General features: G+C 43.4%; 1 protein-coding gene across 5 annotated transcripts in view; it reads left to right on the forward strand.

Moving 5' to 3' along the window:
- Dnajc6 (DnaJ heat shock protein family (Hsp40) member C6) overlaps positions 1-23,073 on the forward strand; it is a 155,649-nt gene extending 132,576 nt beyond the window's left edge. For all 5 annotated transcript variants that reach the window (XM_075945856.1, XM_075945857.1, XM_075945858.1 and 2 more), the window contains 7 exons: positions 228-362; positions 2,813-2,881; positions 4,591-4,710; positions 12,814-13,077; positions 15,093-15,235; positions 19,502-19,678; positions 20,749-23,073. In XM_075945856.1, the coding sequence (XP_075801971.1) occupies positions 228-362; positions 2,813-2,881; positions 4,591-4,710; positions 12,814-13,077; positions 15,093-15,235; positions 19,502-19,678; positions 20,749-20,850 (1,010 nt within the window). In that variant the 3' untranslated portion in view covers positions 20,851-23,073. The remainder of the gene's footprint in view (positions 1-227; positions 363-2,812; positions 2,882-4,590; positions 4,711-12,813; positions 13,078-15,092; positions 15,236-19,501; positions 19,679-20,748) is intronic.
- The last annotated feature ends 1,603 nt before the right edge of the window (positions 23,074-24,676 follow it).

Here is a 24,676-nt window from a genome sequence, read left to right on the forward strand (position 1 = left end):
ATAAGTCCAGTCTCTTCCATCTACATGGGTGGGACGGTTCCTGTCATGTTGTGATCCACTGTTAGTTCTGGAGGAAGTTCTAAGTCTAGGAAGGGGTGAGAGAGGTCAGGAGGCAAGCTTCAGCCTGGTCTTCCAAGTGTTTGTCAAGGCAGCAGCGGCAGCCCTTCGGTAGCTATACAGCAATGAACTGGCAGGATAAAGAAATACGTTTTCCCTTTGTTTTCTAGGTACCACCTTTGACCCTTTTGGAGCCCCTGCTAAGCCACCAGGTCAGGATTTGCTGGGCTCCTTTCTGAACACATCCAATGCTTCTAGCGACCCTTTTCTGCAGCCCACGAGAAGTCCTTCCCCTACAGTGCATGGTAGGAAAGTGTTTTCTATGGCACTTAATGGAATAATGGAGCGGTTTTTCATAAGACAACCCAGAGTACTGAGATGTAAATGCATCTGTGTGTGTGTGTGTGTGTGTGTGTGTGTGTGTGTGTGTGTGTGTGTATGTGTAAAGCCTTTAGAAACTGACAATTTATTAACATATTTGAAAACTCTTACCGGAAAGAGACTCATTTAACATTTAACTTGGTTTCACTATGGTCCTGAAAGCACTGGGCTGTGGGTTTCTGCTTATTTTTACTCTAGCGCTGTACACCCAGAAGCAGAGGGCACCATTGATTATAACATATGTTATCACTCTGTGTACCAGTAAAAAAGAAAAAAATGCTCCCACTTCAAATCATTTGGAAGCTATGCCCTAGTTACAGAGGTCTTTGAAATGTAAGAAAGTCGGCTTCTTAAGTTAGTAAAATATGATGTTAGCATTCCATAAAGTTATCAGTTGTCAGAACAGAGTTTGGGACACGCCACATGGATGTATGGGGGCACGTCTGTCTAATGTGACAGCTCCTAGCTGTGCGTGGCTACAGAGCACTGGAGACATGGTTACTCTGACTTGAAATGTGCTCCACGCATAAAGCAAACACAAATCCCGAAGTTTACTGAACAATCAAAGAATACAAGCCATCTTAATATTTTTATAGCAGTCACTCATTAGCATATCATCTGGGCTATCTACTCAATAACTTAACATCGTATTTTGCTGATTTAAGAATCCTATTTTTCCACATTTCAGATTCAGGAGTGATGATTAATGTTATCACTGTTTTCTCTTTTACATGTAATCCAGGCCACCTATGAGTTTATAATGGCTCCTTATTTCACCCAACATAAGAGCCAGCATTGTGTGCCCTGGTCATGGCCTGTGTAAACCCTATTTACTGTACCATCCTCATGCCTGGGACCTCATTTCCCAGTTTTCGTCTGTACTATCTTTATTCCAGCACTTTGGGGGCTCTCTCTCTCTCTCTCTCTCCCTCCCTCCCTCCCTCCCTTCCTCCCTCCCTCCCTCCCTCATTTTTATCCTGATGGATACAAGACAAACATAAAATGTTAAGAAAACCAGACAGCAAATGTTGACAAAGCTGTCTACTTTTGACCTTTTCTCGTGGGTTGCTATGGAGCTGGAGCAAGAGAAAGCAGAAAGGAAAGAGCCGCCGTCACTGATAATGGTGTGTGCTTTTTAATTAATGACCTGATAGGAAGGCACGTGAGCTATTGACAGTAGATGACTGGGAAGCCTGGATGCTGACCCTGGTGCCTTGGGTCCTTTGTTTGTGTGTGTGATGTGTGTAGTGGGATGTGTGTGTCTGTGTATGTAGTGTGGTGTGTGGAGTGTGTGTGGTATGATGTGTGTGTCTGTATACCTTGTGGTGTATGTGTAGTATGTATGCATGTGTGTGTCTGTATACCGTGTGGTGTATGTGAAGTATGTATGTATGCATGTGTGTGTGTGTGGTATGAAGTGTGTGTTTATATGTAGTGTGGTGTATGTGTAGTATGTATGTAGTGTGGTGTGATGTGTGTGGTGTCTGAGTGTGGTATGTGTGTGGTGTGTAGTATGTGTGTCTGTGTATGTAGTGTGATGAGTGTAGTGTATGTGTGTTTGTGATGTGATGTGTTTGCCTGTCTGTATGTAGTGTGGTGTGATGTGTGTGGTGTGTGTGTGTGTGTGTGTGTGTTTCCAGTCCCACTTGTAATGCTAGTTTAGTGACTGAGGTCTACCTGCCGATGTTTATGGCCAGGTTGTAGGGAGGACCCTTTCATGTCACAACACATTTTATCTCAGCTCTGCTCAGAACTTCTTAGAGGTCAGAATGATCTCTCTTGAAGCTCTAATGGGTTTCTTTTTGAGTGACAGTAGACAAGTATCTGCCACCAGCATAGTGGGAGATACATTGTGTTTGCCCAGTTAGTGTTCAGAATGCTCCTCCTTCTCAATCCCTGCCACAGCCAAGGAGAAACCAAGTTCCCAGTTCTGAGCGGCCCATACTTGGGTGCCCTTGTCAAGGCTAAGCTAAGCTGGGCTGACTTTAAGGATATTTTCCCTCTTTCTGCATGGCCCAGAATGTTAAGTATATTAGTGGGGTGCACAAAGATGAATAAGACAGTTCTTGCATTCAAGGAACTCAGCATCAAATGAGGACAGACATGCACACTTATAATTCCTAGTGGGTGGATATGGAGGTAACACAAAGGTGAGCCAAAGAACGAACTGAGAAAACCTAGGGTTTCTACCCAGCTCTCATGAGCATGCGCAGATGAAAGCAGAACATATTCCTGTTGCAGAATGGGGAGGAGGATTGAATCCATTAGACTTTGAGAAGCCATGCAGACTGGAGGAGACAGCTTTGTCCTGTGCCAACTCAGACCGGTGGGCTCCCAGCCGTCCTGTTCTCATGCATCTTCTCTCTATTTGCAGCTTCGAGCACACCTGCTGTGAACATCCAGCCAGATGTTGCTGGAGGTTGGGATTGGCATACCAAACCAGGTAAGGGCCAGCAGGTTATTTTTTTACACAAGTGACCAGTAGCAAATGCATGGTCCTTCACCCAAGATGAGGTGGATACTTGGAATATTATAGTCTGCTGTGTAGTTGATTATTCCTAATGATCTATATTCTAGCCAGCGCTTTTTCCAATGCACTTGATGACATAATATATATTATATGAATTATATATTATATTTTTACAAATAGATATTATATATACTACATATAGTTATATATATTTAACTTGTAAAAGTAAACTGCAATAAGTCTTGTAAATAAATAATTTACAATATAATATATATACAATATATTATAAAAATATATATCTATGGTTTGACTTTACAAGATCATCTATTTTATATCTGCCACAACAATATAATTAGATGGATCTGAATTAGTCCTACCACTTAGAATCTCCTGTTTTTTTTTTTCTTCAAATACTTAGTTTTTGACAAATGTCAATCCTGACAGGTCTAAGGTAATATCTTATTGCTTCCATGATTCATATTTCCCCTAATAATCAGTGACGGTGGTGATTTGAATAAGAATGACCTCTGCAGGCTTCTCTATTTGAGTAGTTGGTCCCAGTTGGCAGAACTGTTTGAGAAGGGGGTGGTGTGTCACTGGGAGTGGGCTTGAAGTTTCCAAATGTTACCTCATTCCCAGTTAGCTCTCTGTGCCCCGTGCTTGTGGATAATATGTAAGTGCTCGGGTATTGCTTTAGCACTGTGCCTGCCTGCTGCATGCTCCCCACAGTGATGTCCGTGGACTCTAACCCTCTGGAACTGTGAGCCCCAGTAAACTTTTTCTATTCTAAGTTGCCTTGGTCCTGGTGTCCCATCACAGCAATAGAAAAGTAACTAAGACCAGCAATGTTGAGAATCTTTTTATGCATTCTGGTCATTTGCAAGTCTTTTTTGGAGAGAAGTCCTTGGCTTATTTTAAATCGAGTTATTTGTCAATTTATAATTAAGTTGTTTTATATATATGTATGTACTTACATACATACACACACACACACACACACACACATATCAAGCTCCTTGTCAGAATAATGGTTGGCAAATATTGTCGTCCTCCCCATTGTATACTTTACTTGTTTCTTTGTTGTCATATAGGTTTTTCTAGTTCAATTTGTCTACATTTTGCTTCTATTGCCTGTGACTTTGAATTGCTTTTTGACACTGTCTGCTCTTGCAGTGGACCTAGATTAGATTCCTCGCACCCACATGGTGGCTCTTAACTGTTTGTAATTCTAGTTCCAGGGGACTGATGCCCTCTTCTGGTCTCTGTGGTATTGCAGACACATGGTGCACAGACTTATTTACAGGCAAAACATCCACACACATAATATAAGATACTCATAAAAAAATTTAAGTTAAAAATCTTACAGTTGGAAGATGAGAAGCAAGATCCCAGGGCAGCTGGGGTAGTTCAGATAAAGCCTGACTCCTGATCTCTGAAGAGAGAGAAAGTCAGGAAATAACATGCATGGCCAAAGAAAGGCAGATGCCTGACCCATGTCTTACCCTCGCTTTGGGTCACCACTCACCTCTATCAGAGTAACAGCATCTCGGGACCTCGCACACATTTTCACGCTCCATCCAAATTTGTCTTAGGGTTAGCTGAGCAGGTGCTCTGAAACCCCAACTCTCAGCATCCTGCCTTGGGGAGCTAACTCATTTTCAATGGTCTCCATTCCTTTCCAGGGGGTTTTGGAATGGGAAGCAAATCAGCCGCCACCAGCCCAACAGGCTCATCGCATGGCACCCCTACCCATCAGAGCAAGCCACAGACTCTGGATCCCTTCGCTGACCTGGGGACGCTAGGTATGAACTTATCAGATTAAGATCTGAGTAATATTTGATGCTAATGTCAACCGTGGCAGGGACAGCACCACAGCACCACACTGTTCCTATAGCAGTGCGAGACTTCCCTTAACCTTTACGGGACTTTATTTCAGGTAAAACTGGATCCTTGGCCTCAGTGCGAAGCAGAATTGGAGTCTAAGCATCAGTGTTAAGAGAGAGGGAGGCACCGAAGACGAGATGAAGATGCGCTTGAGGGCATGGGTGTGAGCGTCTCAAAGAAGAGCCACATCTGTCTTAGCATTAGCCATATAGACTGTTTGGCTTTCTTTCACATTCTGTCTCAAAGAGTTGCTAGAAGCTTTTTTGCCTTCTTTTCAATTAATGAGGTTATAGAGCGGCTCAAGAGGTGCCTTGGGTGGGATTAGAACTTGATAAAAACAACAACAACGAGCCACTGGTGCTGTGCGGGGGTTTAGGGCACACACTTTTATTGTAAAGGAGATTTTTTTCTGGTGAGATTTATAGAAAAGTGAAGGTTTACCACTGGGAAGAGAGAAAGGCTTTGAATAAATATTATGTTAGAATTCTTCATTCTCAGCCCCAAACAAGCCAAATACAAAAGCAGTGGATGGAAATAAATGATTAAGATTGGGGCATAAAGTAATGAAAATAGAAGTGAACAAAGTAATACAAGAAATGAATCAATGAAGAGAAGAATTGATCAATAAGTTGGGTAGACCTTCACCAAACTAGAGAAAGAGAAGACCCCTATTGGTAAAATTAGAGATGAAAAGGGAGAAATTATAACAGATACCAGTGAAATTCATAAATTCGTTAGGACATACTTTAAAAACATGGATTCCACTAAATTGGAAACCCTAAAAGAAATGGTTGTATTTCTGGATGATTTGACCTAACAAAGTTAAATAAAGATGGAAAACAATTCAATTAGCTCTCTAACAATCAAGGAAATTGAAGCAGTAATCCAAAAACAAACAAACAAAGAATCTGCAACTGAAAAAACTCAGGCCCAGATGTGTTCATGACAAAATTATTTCATTATACCATCATATCGTTGCAGAGTAAGCGGTACCAACCCTGTAGGACAAAAGGGCCAGCCAAAGAAACCTATCATGATCATGAAACCAGAGCCAATGAAAGAAACATATTTTGGCCCTGAAATCAGAGCCAAATCTGCTCCTGACCAATTGAGCATGAAGCCAACCAATCCCTGAGCAGGAAAACCAACTTACCCATGAGCAAGAAATCTAGCCAATCTAGCTTGTCCAAACTCAAAAAGGTTGAAATCTGACCAATTCCCTCCCTGAAAATCTTCTCCCTGGAAAAATTCCACCCCTAAGAAGCCCTCTATAAGTCCTGTGCCTGTTCAGTTGGCAACTACCCTTCTCTACCCTGGAAGAGGCAGCCACTCTCAAATAAATTCCTCCCTCTCAAATAAATCTCCTGAAAGAGTTTTGGGTGAAGACCTTATTTTGCCCAGAGCAGATCAGAATCTCTGCTGGGAAACTCTCTTAGAGTGGGACAGAGCTCAGCTGTAGTGACTCTCTCAGAGAGGAGGAGGATTGCCACATCCTGTGGGGAGACCATCTCCCACAATAACCCAGCTTTAGGTATAGCCTGACTTCCTGACGAGTCAGGATACCTTTCCCTCTAGATCTCTATCACCTGCGGAGAGAATGTGACTTCTGATAGCGTACCTTTCTCTCCAGAGCTGTAACACCTACAAACTCTGCTCAGAGCTTTCTGTAAAATTAAAAGAAAGGTGCACACCTAGGAACCAATTTTATCCTGTTACCTAAATCAGATAAAAACACAAGAACAACAGTAAAAGAAAATTATGGGTCAATCTCCCTGATGAAGTTAGATGAAAAAAATTCTTAGTAAAATATTTGGAAACTGAATTTATATAAAAACGATCATTCACAGTGATCAATTTAACTTCATTCCAGAAATGCAAGGATGGTTCAACATATGTAAGTCAGTAAATATAATGCTTCACATAAATGAACTCAATGACAGATTCTTGATACAATTCAACATCCTTTGATGATATAGTGTTTGAAGAACTAAGAAGGGAGGGAATCATATCTTAACATAGTCTATATGACAAACCTGTAGCCAGTACTAAATAGAGCAAAAACTCAAAGCATTCCTCCTAAGACCAAAAATAAGACAAAGATGTCTGATTTCTCCACTCTTATTCAATATAGTGCTTGAAGTCTCAGCCAGAAATAAGACAGAAAAATGAGTTAAAAGGGATATAAATAGACAAGGTAGAAGTAAAAGCATCCTTATTTGATATATTCTATATATTAGAAACCAAAAAGACTCCACCAGAAAACTCTTAGAGCTGATAAGTGCTTTCATCAAAATAGCAGGATAAAAAAGTGCCAAATAAAGTCAATATCTATCCTGTATCGCAATAATATACATGCTATCTTAGTTAGGGTTCCTGTTGCTGTGAAAAGACACTATGACTGTGGCAACTCTTATGAGGAAAACATTTAATAGGGCTCGCTTACAGTTTCAGAGGTTCAGTTCATTATCATCATGATGGGGAACATGGCAGTGTGCAGACAGATGTGCTTGGAAAATAGCCAAAAGCCCTACATCTTGTAGGCAACAGAAAGTTGACTGACAATCACACTGAAGGAAATTTGAGCAAAATAGACCTCAAACCCCACCCCCACAGTGACGTGTTTCCTCCAAGGCCACACCTCCTACTAGTGCCACTCCCTTTGGGGACCATTTTCTTTCAAACCACCACACATGCTGAGAAAAAAATCAAGGGAACAAATCCCACTCGCAGTAGCCCCAAGAGCAACAACAAAATCCCAAAACACCCTCGGAATAAACTCATCAAGGAAGTGAGAGATCTCCACCATGAAAACCTTAAAATATTTGTGAAAGAAACTGAGGGAGACACGAGAAAGATGAAAAGATCTCTCATGCCTATGGACTGGAAAGAACTAATGCAAAAATGGCCATCCTACAAAAAGCAATCTATAGATTTAATGGAACCCTCATCAAAATTCTATTCATAGAAATAGGAAAAAGAATCTTAAAACACATGTGGAGACGCAGAAGAACACAGATATCCAAAGAAATCTTGAACCACACTAATACTACTGCAGATATTGCCATACCTGATTTCATGTTATACTGCAGAGCCATAGTAATAGAAAGAGTATGGGGCGGACACAGAGCCGGGACTGTGAGTCAGTGAAAGAGAGCGCCAAGAGGTGAGTCCGCGGAGCTACAGCCACAGGGTTTTGTTTTTGTTTGACAAGGATGACAAAGATACATATTGTGGCAAAGACAGCATTTTGAACAAATGGTGCTAAGAAAACAGGATCTCCACCTGTACAAAAAGGAAAATAAATCCCTATATTTCACTTTCCACAAAAACCAACTCCAAGTGGGTCAAAGCCCTTCATAGAAGTCCTGAAACTCTGACACCATTAGGGGAAGAAGGTAGAAAAAAACCTTCTTTTCAAGATATCTGCATGGATAAGGACTTTCTCCAGAGGACTGCAGTTGCTGGGGACTATCACCCAAACTTAACCGTGGGGCCTTAAGAAGATTGACAGGCTTCCTTAAGTCAAAGGGAAAGTTAGTGGAATCAAGACACAGCCTATAGAATCGAACGTTTTCACTTGGTTTACATCTGACACAGGATTCATATCTAGAATATGCAAAGAACTAAAAAAAAATCTGTGCAAAAAATAAAGCAGACTCAGTAAATGGACCAAATAAAAATGAGCAGATTTCAAATGATAAGGTAGAAATACCCAATAAAAGATATGGAAATACGTTCAATCCCATGAAGCATCAGAGGAATTAAATTTAAAATGGCATACATTGCGTCCTAAGCAGAATGACTATCATTAAGAAGACAAATAAAAGCAAATGCTGGTGAGGATATGAACAAAAGGGAACTTTGGACATCACTGGTGGGAATATAAACTAGTGGTCACTGTGGAAGATGGTGTGGCAGGTTCTAGAAAAGAAAAAAATAACCGTGTATCGTCCATTGTGAGCTTCTCTCACTGTATCAATGAGCTGATACTTTACTGCAAGGATCCCCCTGCTTCTCTCTCTCCCTCTCCTTCCCTCTTCCTCCCTCCTTATCCCCATCCCGCCCTCCTTCCATCTCTCTCTCCCTCCCTCTTTCTGTCTCCCTATTTTCTTCCCTCCTTCCTCTGCCTCCTTCTCTTTCTCATCCATCTACCTATTCTTTCTGCCTCTCTGTCTGCGTATGTATGTATGTATGTGTGTATGTGTCTGTCTGTCTTCACCCATTTACTTTCTGTTTATCTGTCTATCATTTATGTCACTCATTGCTATCATCAGGATGGACTAATAATGGGTTCTTTTGCTTCAGTGGGTTATCATCCACTTCTAACGTTATTTACTTTGCCATTCTTCCTGTCATTGGCTTGTTTTTAGGAATACTTTGCCTTCTATGTCTTTTTCACTCAATTCTATCAAGTGAAAGACAGGCCCCCCTACATGAAACAGAGGGATGCTCAGGCATTTCCTGAGCTTCCTACACCCAGCTCTAGCTGTCATCTTTTTGTAAGGTGTCTGTATTCATTCCTCTGGGGGATAAAATTTAGAAACCACGATCTGTGTACTAAGGATGATCATTGGTGGCCTGTTATTTCTTTCCCTTCCAGGAGAAAGGTTTGTTGTTATGTGTGTGCTTGTGTGTGCAAATGCATGCATGTGTGTATGTCTCTCTCTGTGTATATACAGTTAATCCACCTCCCTGAGTTCTTCCTTGCCTTCTCCTAGTCCTCCTTGCATTTCCTCGAATTGCAGTTTATGATTAGACAGCATTGCTAGTTTCAGAGTAACAAACCTCTGTCGCCACCAACAAGGAACCTGCATGCACAGCTTGAGTTTGTTGTTACTTTGGAAATGCAGCTAAAATTTGGGCTCATTAGATGAGTTTTCTGAGAATAAGAAGTAAGCATCCAAAAAACACAGCACTAACTCAGAAAAAAACAAGACAGAGGCCTCGATTGAACCAGTTCTAATGCAAACATCATTGCCTGACTCCTCACTGTGTATTCCGATGTAACTGGCCTACACACGGCTGTGTCAGGAAGGAAGCCTGGTGAGGTCCAGCAGCTCCCTTCTGGGGTACACAGCGGCTCTCTGAAAGGAGCTACCGACTGAAGAAGTTCACCTTTGATCTGAGATCACTTAAGCCAGATTCCAGGAATGGGAGAGGGTGACAATGGTGGCTTCTAAGTGTGGGCAGAGAAAGGAGTCCATCAGAGGGGAGGGAATAGCTAAGATGACTTTTTGTCAGATGGCCTGGGCTCTGTGGAGATAGGGGTGGGAGAAGTGGGGTTGGGAAGGTAAGGCCCACCCAAGAAAGACTTCAGAACTGTTTTACTGTACTTTGTGTGCAAATCCAGGAAGCAGTTAGTTTTGTCTTTTAGGAAGACAGTCTGAATTCAGTAATGGTGGAAACCACTTGCCATTTCATAGAGGTAACAAATAGAAGTGGGTGGTGGGTCAAAAGAGAAGATGAAAGATGGGGGATTTTTAATCCTCTCAGACTTGCTAGGAGGTCCTAGAGAGAGACCACCTTCATTTTCAACCAATAAGCTTCAGTTTCCTCATCTGCTGGGTATTTGTGATTACGTGCCCTCCGCTAAGCACTCTGGATGCAATGCTGACTGGCGGCAGACAACATTCCTTCCCAGGGGACCCTACAGCATGATAGGAGAGAGAAACGTTAATCAGAGATAGAATATCCATTGTGATGCCGGGCGGTGGTGGCGCACGCCTTTAATCCCAGCACTCGGGGAGGCAGAGGCAGGCGGATCTCTGTGAGTTCGAGACCAGCCTGGTCTACAAGAGCTAGTTCCAGGACAGGCTCCAAAACCACAGAGAAACCCTGTCTCGAGAAAAAAAAAAAGAATATCCACTGTGTAGGTGCTATGCTAGGTGAGACATCGAATGAGAGGTTTCCTTGATGATTGTGATGCACAGCCAAGGTTGAAAACTGTGCCTTCTTCAGCTCTTGTGCGATGGCTGTGATCTGGGCCTAGCAGCTATGCTGTCTTTTGGGCAGCTCACTGCTTCGATAGCATCAGTATATAGAATTGTTGTTGCATGTAAACATGACTTACTTTGCCAAGTTAGATGTTACAAAGCCACACAACGTTGACAGGCCCCAGGAGAGCGGAATCAGCACTCACCACTTCATTTCTGGGTCCACAGCCTGGCGTGTAGAAGATGCTCAAAGTGGTTCCTAAATGAACGGACAAGTGATGGCTGTAGTGGGAATCTGGAAGATGCCTTTAGTTCATGGGTGTTTTTCCCCCTATGTGTGGGAGATACATCAAATGTTAAAATGATGAACAGATGTATTTAGAATCAAGCGAGCATTCTTAAAATATAAAATGAAGCCACGATACAGAATGAATGCCTAACCTTATGTTGATGTGCTAGGGACAAAAGGGTCCAGGGGGCCCCTGAAGAGGGCTTCTTGTTGTATGTTGTCAAATGACAGCAGCAAGCAGAACTTGCTGGTGTTGGCTGCATTCCTTGTGAGGCAGGAGGATGGTGGCCAGCCTGGCATACATAAGGAGTTTTAGACCATGTAGGTTACATAGTAAGACCTTGCCTCAGAAAGTGGGGATGGTGACAGGAAATGACAGGGACAGTGATATGACAGCGTGACAGCCTGCAGGGATGGCAGACAAATATTGTGTTCTATGACCAAATGCTTATTGAGTCCCTTACAGTGTGACTTACGTGTGGTTGGCCTTGTCTTGTGATGTGTAGCGTACCTGAGTTTAATTAATTCAGGGACCGTGACGCACTCCTTGAATTGGTTGTATGTTTATGCTGTACCTCTGATAAAGACGTAGTCATTTCGTAAATGAGAAAATAAAATAAAAAATAAAATAAAAGAAACAGAAATAAAAAGAAATTCATTTAGCTTTAGAAAAGCAGAGAGCCTTGTTTGTGGATAGCGCTAGTTCCCAATAGCACCTGGCATGTGGCAGCCATCCACAACCGCTGGTGGGTGACTCAGAATACATGCGTCCGAGAGTGGATGGGACACCAGTGCCACCGCCGGACTCCAACAGATTGACTCAAAGTTCAGTAGCTATAACACAGAATCCTAGTGTGAAAGGGAAGAGCAGTTTCAGGGTCCAGATGAAAGGACGTAGCTGTAGAAGGAAGACAAAGTAAGGGGTGAGTTTAGTAGCAGCTCAGAGCCTTGGGAGGATCTTGAGACTCTGGGTGCAGAGGCACAGAGGCGCAGAGGTAAGATGCCCGCGGTCAGGGCATTCCGTTAACCAGCTGTGTGACTGCGAGCTTGCCCACGAACCTTAGCTTTGAGTCCCTTTTCTTTGAACCCATCCAGGGATACTTCTGGATGACACTCTGAAGAGCTCCGTGAGTGTTGGTTGTTTTAGTATCATCACGATTTTGGCTCTTTGAAGGATCAGTGAAGATCACGACATTTCAGGTTCTCTTTGACCTCCACAAATGCCAGCCCTCCTGCAAAGGAAGGCAAGCAGTGTAAAATGGAACCTAGCTGTAAATTTTCAAAACATCTTGCTCTTGTGTCCTAACCCAGCTTTTCCTTATAGCAAATGATAATACTAATAATTGACATTTAAGCAGAACCTTAAAGAGGCCGTTTGTTTTATCCCCTGTGCTTGTCACTTGGTAGTTTTGACTCTAGTAAAGAAATAAAACTTGCTTAGAGCAGGGCAGGCTGGGCAGGGTGACACGGTCTGACTCTTCTGGCTTGGACTCAATGGTCTATTTCGAGTGTTCTGCCGTATGCTGGCTGTTATAGAAAAAGTCCACTAAAGTTCTCCTGGTTGCTTTTTGTTCATGCGAAGAAATGAACAAGGCAAGGATACTACCTAAAAGTGCCACTGGGCTAATTAAGGAATAACGGCTATGCAGACACGCCTGCGATTTCTTTACCTCTTAGGGAGGTGAATTCTGGTACCACCCAAAGACGTTCCCACTGAAATCATTGCCAGCAATGCCTCGGGACACGAGTTTGAAGCCACTGCAAAGATCCTTACCGCCTCTTTCCCTTTTCCTCCATAGGAAGCTCTTCCTTTGCCAGCAAACCTACCACACCAACTGGACTAGGCGGAGGGTTTCCACCTCTCAGCTCACCGCAGAAAGCATCCCCCCAGCCGATGGGTGGAGGGTGGCAGCAGCCCGCGGGCTATAGTTGGCAGCAGGCGCAGCCTAAGCCGCCATCCGGTATGCCTCACTCCTCCCCGCAGAACCGACCCAATTACAACGTGAGCTTCTCAGCTATGCCTGCGGGACAGAGCGAACGTGGGAAAGGATCTTCTAATTTAGGTGAGGATGATGAGATGAAACTGGTGTCAGGTGACTTGCCCGTGATGTTACACTGCTGGGGACGTTATGTCTGAAGGAGACCAAAACCAATCCTATTGTTTATGAGACTGTCTTAAGAGCTGAAGAGATATCAGGTGATCCACACCCCCAGTACTGTGTGTGGAGCACCTGGGTCTACCATGACCCCATGTAGGTGTCATGTGACTGTGGCTCACTCGGTCTTTCCTCCTCCATGCTGGAGTAGGAAGGAAGACGTTTGTCACAGGTTTTTGAACCTTGCATAGCACTTGCTGTATTGTAAATCTTTATACATGTTGATTGGATGGATAAATGGAACAGAGAACTATAGCCTTTGGAAGAAAGAAAGTATTCTTAGGAGAAAAGGATTGGAACCTGTCAAAATCGCATTAGGTTTTCTTCTTGGATTGCCGTGAGAAAGGTAGTTGGCGGATTCCTGAGTTTGAGGGCACCTGTGATGATGCCACTGCCTAGGACTGGAAGATGTCCTAGACTGAATTAAAAACAAAACATATTTTTAAAGATTTATCGTATTACATATGTACAGATATTAATTATGTGTATGTATGTATGCCATGTACATGCCTGTTGTCCAAGTAAGTCAGAAAGGGCTTCAGATTCCATGGAACTGGAGTTATAGGTGGTTATGGACCACATTGTAAGTGCTGGGAATCGAACCCAGGTCCTCTGTCACGGCAGCAAATGCTCTTAACTGCTGAGCTGTCTCCCTAGCCCCACTAGATGAGATTCTTGTCACTGAGGTAAAAATAGTATCTATCACAATTGAGTTTGTCAGATAGTGTCAGTGCACTTGGCATCTCAGTTAATTTGATGATTCCCTTCGAGGAACATGGATAAAGGTGACCCTCTTTCTTCACAGTGGTTAACATGTATTGAGAGTGTACTCCGTGCAGGGGTATCCCAGGCAGTTCCATGTATATCTTCAAAACCAACCCTCTGTTACAGACGCGGAACTGTGGGGTCGATCTCTAAAGTAATTTCTCAGTTTCTTGAAACGTGTGAGAGCCAGGACTAGACTCCCAGTTGCTTGGCACCGCTGTCACTTCCAGCTGCCCACAACCCCAGTGTTGCTCACAGCACTGCTGTGACGGAAATGCACGTGCTGGGAACGTATGACGTCATGTTTAGCCTTTTGCTAGCAGGGAGGTCCTCTGGGCAATTCTGTTGAGCCGCATGGCATCCCCTTCATTTTGCTTTTGAGTAGATAGAGGGTGAGTGTCTCCTAGGAGCACTTAATTTTGGTGTGCACACATGTGAATGTGGCTACTTTAGAATATAGATGGCAGAACATTCCCAGCCAGGAACAAAAATACCTTGGGTTGATTACTACCGACCACGTGGGCTGTTGTGGTTTTGTTCAGTTTTGTTTTCAAATGAACACTGAGATAACCAGGCAGGCTTTTAGCTCTTTCTCATGGCAACACTGTATTATTAACACTATCCTCATTCTCTAGATTAAGAAACTGAGGTATAGATATCTCCAGTGCCCCTTTGGTCATAGCTGGGTTTCAGATACGTAGCATTGTTTCCAGGAAAGATCTGACTTTCTGAGGAAGGGCACTATGACCCAGTGAAGTCATCAGCTGGGTAGAGACAGGGAAGTGATAGCAGGGAGGATGTCCAGGACTTGAATCTATGCTCTTGTCTAATCTCTGGCACCAGTTTGTTGTAATTGGGATAGAATCATGAGTATCTTTGTCTGCAAGGTTAACCTGGAGATGAAATAGGCGTTAGCAATCCAGACTCCAGTCTTGTGCTTTCCATGGACATGTTGTGTGATTCTGGACAGGCTCTTTTGGTTCCCTAGCCTTCCATTTTCCTCATTTGTTACACAGAGCCTTTAGTGTTCTGCACGAGGCAGGTGGGAAGAGGGTGGAAGTATGAAAAGCTACTTTGAAGCCCCGTACTCCCGTGAAGTGAGGGTCTGACCTGTTTAAGAACGAAAGTTGTGATGGTTTCCACACATTGTGTTACAGAAGGGAAACAAAAGGCTGCTGACTTTGAAGACCTGCTTTCTAGTCAAGGGTTCAATGCCCACAAAGACAAGAAGGGGCCTCGGACAATAGCTGAGATGAGAAAGGAGGAAATGGCTAAGGAAATGGATCCTGAGAAATTAAAGGTGAGTGAGCCCCTCGGTTATCCTGTAGGACAAAGATGTGCGACGAAGTCATGTCTGTCCAATCACCTCTGTATTTGTTGCCTTTGTGTTGGTCACTAGGGACTAAATACTTGACAGATACAATTTGTTTTGCCTCGTGGAGATTTCAGTTTATGGTGACAGGAAAGGCCTGGCAGTGGGAACGTGCAGAGTGGCTGTTCACTTGGAAGTGGACAGGAAGGTCGGAGAGAAGTACTGAAGCAAGAGGGGAACAGGTAGAACCTTTGAAGGCCCACTCCTAGGGAGCTATTTCTATTAGCTAAGCTCTCTACAGGTTCCACAGTCTCCCAGAGACCATCCACTGGTGAGCAGGTGTGTAGTAAGGAGGCCGCGTGTTTGTTTCCTGGCCGCCCAGACTCCCAAAATAATCACACAGAAACTATATTATTTAAATCACTGCTTGGCCAATTACTTAAGTGTGTTGCTAACTAGTTCTTACATCTAGAATTAACCCATCTCCATTATTTTATATTTTACCATGAGGCTCATGGCCTACCAGCAAGGTTTCAGCATGTCTGACTCTGGCAGCGACTCCAAGGCTTCACCCTGACTCTGCCTCCTTTCTCCCAGTCTTCAGTTTGGTTTTCCCCACCTAGCTCTATTCTTTTGCCCTATCACAGGCCAAGACAGTTTCTTTATTCATTAGCCAATAAAAACAACACATAGACAGAAGGATCTCCCACACCTCAAGTGCTCAAAACAAGAGCCTGGGGAGAACAATTTAATTTAAATCTTAACACCCCTAACGGTCCTGCCTCTTAATGCCATGCACTACTTTGAGAGTTAAAACTCAACATTGACTCCAGGGTGGGACACCGACCATATCAACTATGGAAGGCGCTTCCTTCTGGCAGTCACTGTGTTACGGTAGGTCTCTGAAGCTGTGGTTTGAAGACAGTCCTGATCTTCAGTAGTAGCTTTGGGAAGATCTGTGCATGATGCTTAATTGTGCTAATAAACTCATTTTAGTCTATGGTTTGGTAATACAGATTTCTTACATTTGCCCACCAGATGAACAATGATATTTGACTTTACATAGTTCAGAAGCCTTTAGATTATAAATATGGGTCATTAGAGTTTGGTAAGAACAATTCACCATTTGTGTTTTCTGCCACCTTGAGAACTTTCTGTTGTTCTTGGTGGACTAAAACCAGGTTTCGGTTCTCTGGTGATCAGGAGAGGAATATTCCTGTGCTCAGGATTTACCATTCTGGAGACAATCCGGCATGAGATTTGTATAGACTGAGGAAAGGAGGCTAACGATGGTGAGGACCATGACCTCTACTATACCCTCCTCCCATTTTTAAGCTAAAGAAGTTCTTAAAACAACAAACAAAACAAAACATCTCTTTTTGGTTCTAAAGTTCTGGTAAGAATTGGTTTGAGGGGGGCTGGAGATATGGCTCAGTGGTTAAGAGCACTGCCTGCTCTTCCAGAGGTTCTGAGTTCCCAGCAACCACGTGGTGGCTCACAACCATCTGTAATGAGATCTGGCGCCCTCTTCTGGCCTGCAGGCATACATGGAGGCAGAATGTCATGTATACATAGCAAATAAATAAACTTAAAAAAAAAGGATTGGTTTGAGGGAAAGTAGAATGATTTGTTGTTGTTGTTGTTGTATTTTTGCACTTTAAAATAGAGGTTTGTCACTCAACGAATCCAAGTTCCTTAACTCGTCGATAAGGGAGTTCTTCACAGGTGAGGCTGTAGTGTGGACAACTGGATGCAGATCAACCTGGAGGCAGAAGGTGGTTCTGAAGACGAATGGGGTGGGGTTATTGATGAGTACATAAAGATCAACGAGTTATGTTGCAGGACATCTGAGCACACTTTGAACCCCAAAATTGTGTTATTTTCTGGAGAAAACCTGTTTCTAGTAGTGGTACGGCTCAGCCCTAGCACACACCTTTAATCCAAGATCTTTCTGCTTGAATATTGAAAACAGGGTTAAATACATCAACCATAGGTCAAGCAACCGTTGGCAAGAAGTAAGCATGGGCTTATTAAGAAAAAAGCCATAGAGTAAGAGGGAGTCAGGAGGACGGACAGAGAGACACACAGGAAGTAGACGGGAGGTACACTCAGTTTGAAGAGTCTTGTTTGAGACAGTGTGGAGAAGGTGGGAGGCTCCTGGGCTGCCAGGTGAGGAGGAAGGTCAGCTGGGTGCTTTCTCTGCCTCTCTGAGCTAGCAGGCTTTCACCCCAGCACCTGGCTTCCAAAGTCTTCACTGATAAAATCCAACGATTGAGATTTTGTTAAAAACAATAGTGTTCTAAGGCTTATCTCTGTTGGAGAGCTTGAATCATTGACGGTAGGACATTAACTATGCTGAAAATCACACAGTGTCTCTAGGTTGAGCCGTCTCCCAGGGCGACTCCTCACATTTTCTTCAGAACAACAGACTGCAGTGCTTTTGCTTCATGTCTCGGCAAATTTAAATACCAGTTGTGCACAAAAGGATCCTTCGAGACCTTCTTGAATGCAGTGAAGGACCTGTGGTTTTGCTTGCTTCTCTTGCTGTCTACTTCCATTACCACTGCTTATCAGGCAAACGGAGACAGTTTTCTTTTTTTTTATTTAATTTATTTATTTATTAAAGATTTCTGCCTCCTCCCCGCCACCGCCTCCCATTTCCCTCCCCCTCCCCCGATCAAGTTCCCCTCCCTCATCAGCTCGAAGAGCAATCAGGGTTCCCTGACCTGTGGGAAGTCCAAGGACCACCCACCTCCATCCAGGTCTAGTAAGGTGAGCATCCAAACTGCCTAGGCTCCCCCAAAGCCAGTACGTGCAGTAGGATCAAAAACCCACTGCCATTGTTCTTGAGTTCTCAGTAGTCCTCATTGTCCGCTATGTTCAGCGAGTCCGGTTTTATCCCCTGCTTTTTCAGACTCGGGCCAGCTGGCCTTAGTGGGTACCCCATAGAACATCCCCATTGTCTCAGTGTGTGGGTGCACCCTTCGCGGTCCTGAGTTCCTTGCTCGTGCTCTCTCTCCTTCTGCTCCTGATTTGGACCTTGAGATTTCAGTCCGGTGCTCCAATGTGGCGGAGACAGTTTTCTATGAGAGAAAGGCGTGTTGTCTGTAAAGCCCTGTGTGATCGCTTGGTTGGCACGGGATTTTCATTGCTGAGGAAGGTAGCCATCAGTAACCACAGCTGAACTGGTTATCCACCAACACCACCTACTGAAGCTTGGCATGTGTCAAATGCTGATGCCAACTCGTGATTCCTTCTGTTTTAGTTACTTTTCTATTGCTATGAAGAGACACCGTGACCAAGGCAACTTATATAAGAGAGCGTGTATTGGGCCTCACAGTTCCAGAGGGCTGGGTGTAATCCATTATCATCATGGCAGCGAGCCCAACAGCAGGCAGGCGTGGCTCTGGACCGGTAGCTGAGAGCTTACTTCAGATCCACAAGTGTGAAATAGGGAATGAAAGAGTTAACTGGGAATGGCATAGGCTCCATTCCAAAAATTAAGACTCACTCTCCCTCAGTGACACGCCTTCTCTTAACAAGGCCACGCTTCCTAATCCTCCCCAGGCTTTTTCACCAAGTGGGGATCAAGAACTCCTGTATCTATATATGAGATTATGGGAGCCGTTCTCACCCAAACCACCGCACCTGCCATTCAACCACTTCCTTTATCACACCGTGAAGGTTGTTAGTTTGCTTAAGTGACTAAAGGGATCATGTAATAAACCTTTCGAGATGCCGGTGTTTGGTTCCTGGTCTACAGCGATAAGAAACAGCACCTTTCTGTAAACAGTTCCACGTGACCGCAGGAAAAGGTGGACATACAAGTTCAATAAGGTGTGGCAAAAATGGCCTACTTATGGTAGGGCAGGTGACATTTTTCCCCCTTGTGGTGGGAGTCAAACCCACTGAGCTACACCCTTGCACAACGTTGGCCAGCCTACAAGGATGGTTTATTTAGTTCGTGGAACAAAGGAGGTCCGGGTGTGACCTCATGAAGTTCATATGTTAGGAGTGTATAATTAACTGTAGGAAGTCAGAGAGAAAGGAGTTCAAACCACAGAAGGGTACTCTGAGGTCCATGAACAGGTTTTAAACAACCATCTACACCAGAAGGGTGAGGTGGGAGGTGGGGGAGTGTTCCAGCTAGAAGGGGGCGCTTGTTCAGTTCTACTGAAACAGGATAGATCTTCAGAGTCCTGGTAGACAGGAAGTGCTTGACTGTCTTAACCCTTTCGTATTTCCTGCTTGCAGATCCTGGAGTGGATAGAAGGCAAAGAGCGAAACATCAGAGCCCTGCTCTCCACGATGCACACGGTGCTGTGGGCCGGGGAGACCAAGTGGAAGCCGGTGGGCATGGCCGACCTGGTGACACCAGAGCAGGTGAAGAAAGTGTACAGGAGGGCTGTGCTGGTGGTGCACCCTGACAAGGTGGGTAGGGCCTGCCCTGTCAGAGACTTGTGCGGTCCTTGTTTCGGGGATGAGAAGCACGGGGTAAAACAGCATGCTCACCGTTTGCTGATTAAGACATTTCTTGAACAAAACTTACTGTGTGGGTCATTTAAATCAGGTCTCTAAACAGATAGTCGTACTTCATGAGGTTGGCGGAAAACAATCCAAGCATCCTTTACAAAGAGCAGGGCAAGCGCCTTATTCACTAAGGAAATACAGCACTCATCAGTGACTTAGTTTTAGGGTTTACAGGTGATCTTGAACTACAATACTAAAACGAGACTGAGTACTACTTCAAATGAAACTGCTGTTCCTGCGGAAAGCAGTATCACCTTTAGCCGGAACCACAGGAGACGCTTTAGGGTACATTTGGAAAACGAAATATTGGTGAGGATCGACAAAATTTTTAAAATGTCAGTGTGTGTTGCCATTGATGCTTAGGGTTTGAATAAATTACGAGCGCTCCACAGGGTCAGAACTTCAGCTCCCTCCGGGCCGAATTCACCTCAGACTGAAGCACCCCACGCTGCTGTCGTGTGAACGGTGGCAGATGCTTGACATGGAGTCGTGACTGTGGTGCCTTTGGGACGGCATGTTTGAAACGCGTTCAGTTTCCATCTCTCGGCACTCCATATGACCAAACACAATGATTTGTGGGAAACAACGTTAGTGCTTGGACTTCATTCAGTCAGAAGAGAAATCGGAGTCCAGAGAAATGGGCAAACTGCCCTATTATGAGTCTCAAAGACCTTAATTTTATAGAAATTGGAAAAAGGGGGCTTGGAAATACAGTCAACTACGTGTAGGGCTTTCATTAACAATGAGATGTATTTTTTGTTGCCCAACAAGCTCCCTGTTTTCTCCTTACTGGTAGGTTTCTTTTAGTCTCTGTGAGTCTCCAGGGCAGTGCTTGATAATGAAGTTCATATAGGTAGGCTGTAAAAAGAAATGTCTTAATGGAAGAACATTTTTAATTACAATCCACATTCTTAGTGAATTTAGTATAAGTTTAATGCTAAACATCTAATTGTGCTTTCTGTTTTCTTTAGGCTACTGGGCAACCCTATGAACAATATGCAAAGATGATTTTCATGGAGCTAAACGATGCCTGGTCTGAATTTGAAAACCAAGGCCAGAAGCCCTTGTATTAATCTGTGAGCTTTTTCTATGCTGGCTGCAGCCCTGTGTTAATGCTTAGTGTGTATCACAGTTCTGAGATTTTCACAGATGAACCAAAAATTCCAGTAATGTATTTCCAGTCCTAAACTGTTAAGTTCCTCACGAATTCATTTCTCATGGTCAGGAATGTGAAAGTTTGGTTTCTTAAAGTCCATAGCACCGAGAGGAACTCTAGCAAGCTGACCTTGCAGAGTTAGGACGTTCCTGCTTGCTCTCTGGGAAGCCTCCTCAGCATTTTGCCTGGGGAAATGGGGCAGAGGCCACCCAAGTGGAAGGCGTGACATCCATCTCATTGTCCGAGATTACGATTTATGAGTGGATGTTTTGATAATTGGATTACGTAATGGTTTTAAGGAATTAATTTAGGGATATTTTTGTTTGCGTTTTGTTTCTAAAGGATGTAATGTGAGCAATGCATATCACCAACCGAGTATTTCTCAATGGAAATTCACTGGAGCCCTTACCTCCTTTACAGTGTATTTGCTCTAGAGAGTTAACAATGAAAGAAGGGGCTAAATGGTGGGATGTGGTCTTGCAGGTCTAGGCATTACCCCTGACTTTCCCTGGATGAGCTGCAAACCCAAGCACGGGATAGCTAAAGAAACCTGGAGCTTTGAGATGTCAAAGCTCAACTTCCCATCACAGATGTTGGGCTGCTGGCTCCCTTTCCCTTAAAAAAAAAAATCCGTGGTTGACTAAAGGCAAACCTCGGGACACTCCCACCACCGCTACAACTCCAAACCGGTTTGAAAGCCCCTTCTAATGGCTCCCACCTGGCTTAGTGTTCTTTCTTTTGCTTAGTCAAGAAAACCTTCTTCATGGGCGACCGTTTGTAAGGCGGGTTTGGCCCATTCAGAGTTGGATGGATCTGGTGTTCTGGGGGTTTGTAAGGAGCTATGGGTAAAGCAGAGAGGACAACGTTAAGTACTAGTAGGGGAAGGGTTCCCTTGGGGAGAGAGCTGTGTGTGCCTTCAGATCCAATTGGATAGCTTGCCAGTTTGGGAGACCAGATTCCCACCCACCCAGTGAATCTGGACCCCACCCCCTTCCTGGATTACATCTGCTGGGTTTGCTGTTGGATGCCTGTAGTGGGGAGATATGCAAGAATGAAGCTTTCCCAGAGCTACAGCTGGTCATGTTTCAGCCCAGTGTTCAGCGCTTCCCGCTCTGCAGGGTAAGCAGCTTGGACGGCTGGGACTTCACTAGGTCTCCTGGTGAGCACATGTGCAGCGTCTGTCTATCCATACATGCATGTGTAGATGTATACTGTGCACACGCATAGTCACAGAGCAGGCGGTCCAAAGACATTCGTTCTAATCTTAAAAAGGTCACACTCGCTGTTGTGAAAAGCTTTCCAAAAGTTGCTTTTCGAAGACAATCATTTTGTTTGTTTGTTTCTGTTTTAATATTCTTATGACAAACGGAACCAGAAAGGCAGCATGTCGGAAATACTTTTGTTCTGTATAGATCTCTCTCCTCTCTCTTTTTTTAAAAAAAAAAATTATAAAAGTTCTTCTTTTTATTTTACCTTTTATTGATAATGTGAAATTCTCAAAAAAAATGCTCTCTTATAAATATACAGCTGTAAACTGTTCAAAGTAACCATAACAACCTAGGTGTTATTTATTAACGTATTATACAATGATGTCTTACCCAGTATGTGCTTGTCCTATTTAAGATTGGGATGTGAGACATGTTGCTGTGACCTGTTTTGGTTTTTTTGAGCTTTTTGTTTTTTTTCCTTCATTCACATTTGTAGATATCGTGTGAACTACAGTATATAATGACAATAATTAAGAGGATATTATGTGGCTGTCACGTACATTTTGAGACAATAGAACTATATTAGCTTTGTATTATGTTTGCATAGCTCATTAATGTTCATGGTTCCAATACCACTAAATGTTATGCAATTAGCAATGAGAAAGAACCCCTCCTTAAGCCTGGGGGTTTCCCACCTCTCTTTCCCAGATGCATTATGAGTCTGGACGCCTGTCTGTCTCAGAACTTTTAACACGTGCAGACCAGTAGGTTCTGCATGCCTTTTAAATACCTGGTTGTGACAGCTTGTTGTTGGTCGGACCCACTGTCTCATCCATATTTATTGTAATATATTTTTGTTTTGTAAATACGGTAAACACAAGATGTCATTGTTCTAAAATATTTGTAATGTATATTAAAAAGGATAAAAAATACTTGTGGAAATATACGTTATTTTTGTACTTGTGGGGATATAAGGGGCTAGGAACAGTGGTTCTCAACCTTCCTAATGCTCTGACCCTTTAATACAGTTCCTCATGTTGTGGTGACCCCCAACCATAAAATTATTTTTGTTGCTACTGCATAACTGTAATTTTGCTATCATTATGAATCATTATGCACACGTTTTTGGAGATAAAGGTTTGCCAAAGGGGCTGTGACCCCATATGTTGAGAACCGCTGGGCTAGAGAGATGACTCAGTGGTTAAAGGTGCCTCTTACTCTTCTCTTGCACAGGACCTGACTTGGCTTTTCAGCCCTCCCTGCCTGTACCTCCAGCTGTGGAGAGATCTGGTGCCCTCTTTTGGTCTCCACAGGCACTTTTGCTGATGTGCACATACCACCTCCCCCATAGGCCTGATTAAAAATAAAAGAAATCTTTAAAAAAAATAAAACAAACAAATGAGATAAGGAATGCAGTGACAAACTTGAGAGCCACCGGCTGACCTGATTTGCTTTTAAGGAACAGTAAGGGTAAAGAATGAGAAAAGTGCAGAATACATTTTTGTCAAAATGTAACCTGACAAGATTCTACAGTTACACTTCCATCTCCCAGTATCATTTATTCCCTGAGACAAAATGACAGACAGACAAACACACACACACACACACAGGTCATGCCTAATGATACTGTGTTGCAAAAAGGAATCAACATAGAAATCTCATTCTCATCACCAGAATATGAATGCATTTTCAGCTGTGTGTGTGTGTGTGTGTGTGTGTGTGTGTGTGTGTGTGTGTGCGTGCGTGTGTGTGTGTGTGTTGAGTCATAGAGACTAATCTATAGTTTGGGATTTTACCACAGGACAGAAACATTTGTAGACATGCTGTACCAGAGTACTTGAGCCACTACTGTGTCTGTGCATCTAGACTCAGAGGCTCAAGTCAATACCAGTGCCCCTGGTGAGACCCCACCTGGTAATAAATCACGAAAGTTGAATTCCAAAGCAAGTTTTCATAGCACAGGTCAGTTCCCATCCTGGAAGCACCAGACCAGGAAATGTAGGTCAAATCAAGAGGTTTTTATTATCCTAAAAATAAGGCATACAGTTTGTAGCACAGTGCTACGTATGAGTTTGAAACTAAAAGAATAGCTTTGAATCCTGACTTTTTTTTTCTACTTAATATCTGTTCTATTGACAAATACTTTATACTCTCTGAGTCCTGATTTTATCATTTGTAAAATAGATTCTTCACAGCTCCTCTGTGGAAGATTTAGGGACCGTGTATGTAAATTGCTATCACATGGATACTGACCAATAACTGTTGCTACTGTTCACGACAGATAGATAAGACAGGGTAGCACTGATAGTATTGAAGCTGGAACTACATGGAGCCCTCAAGTTTGAGAAACGGGCAAAGGAGTAGGAAAGTGTTGACTGAGGTTTCTGTCCCACCAGGTTCCACAGCCGTTTAGTCCCAAATAAACACACAGGGGCCTACATTATTTATAAACTGGTTGGCCTAGTAGTTCAGGCTTATTATTAACTCTTGTAACTTATAGTATCCCTTAATTCTTGCCTGTGTTAGCCTTGTGGC

This window comes from Microtus pennsylvanicus, chromosome 13, assembly GCF_037038515.1.
Source record: "Microtus pennsylvanicus isolate mMicPen1 chromosome 13, mMicPen1.hap1, whole genome shotgun sequence".
Lineage (NCBI taxonomy): Eukaryota > Metazoa > Chordata > Mammalia > Rodentia > Cricetidae > Microtus > Microtus pennsylvanicus.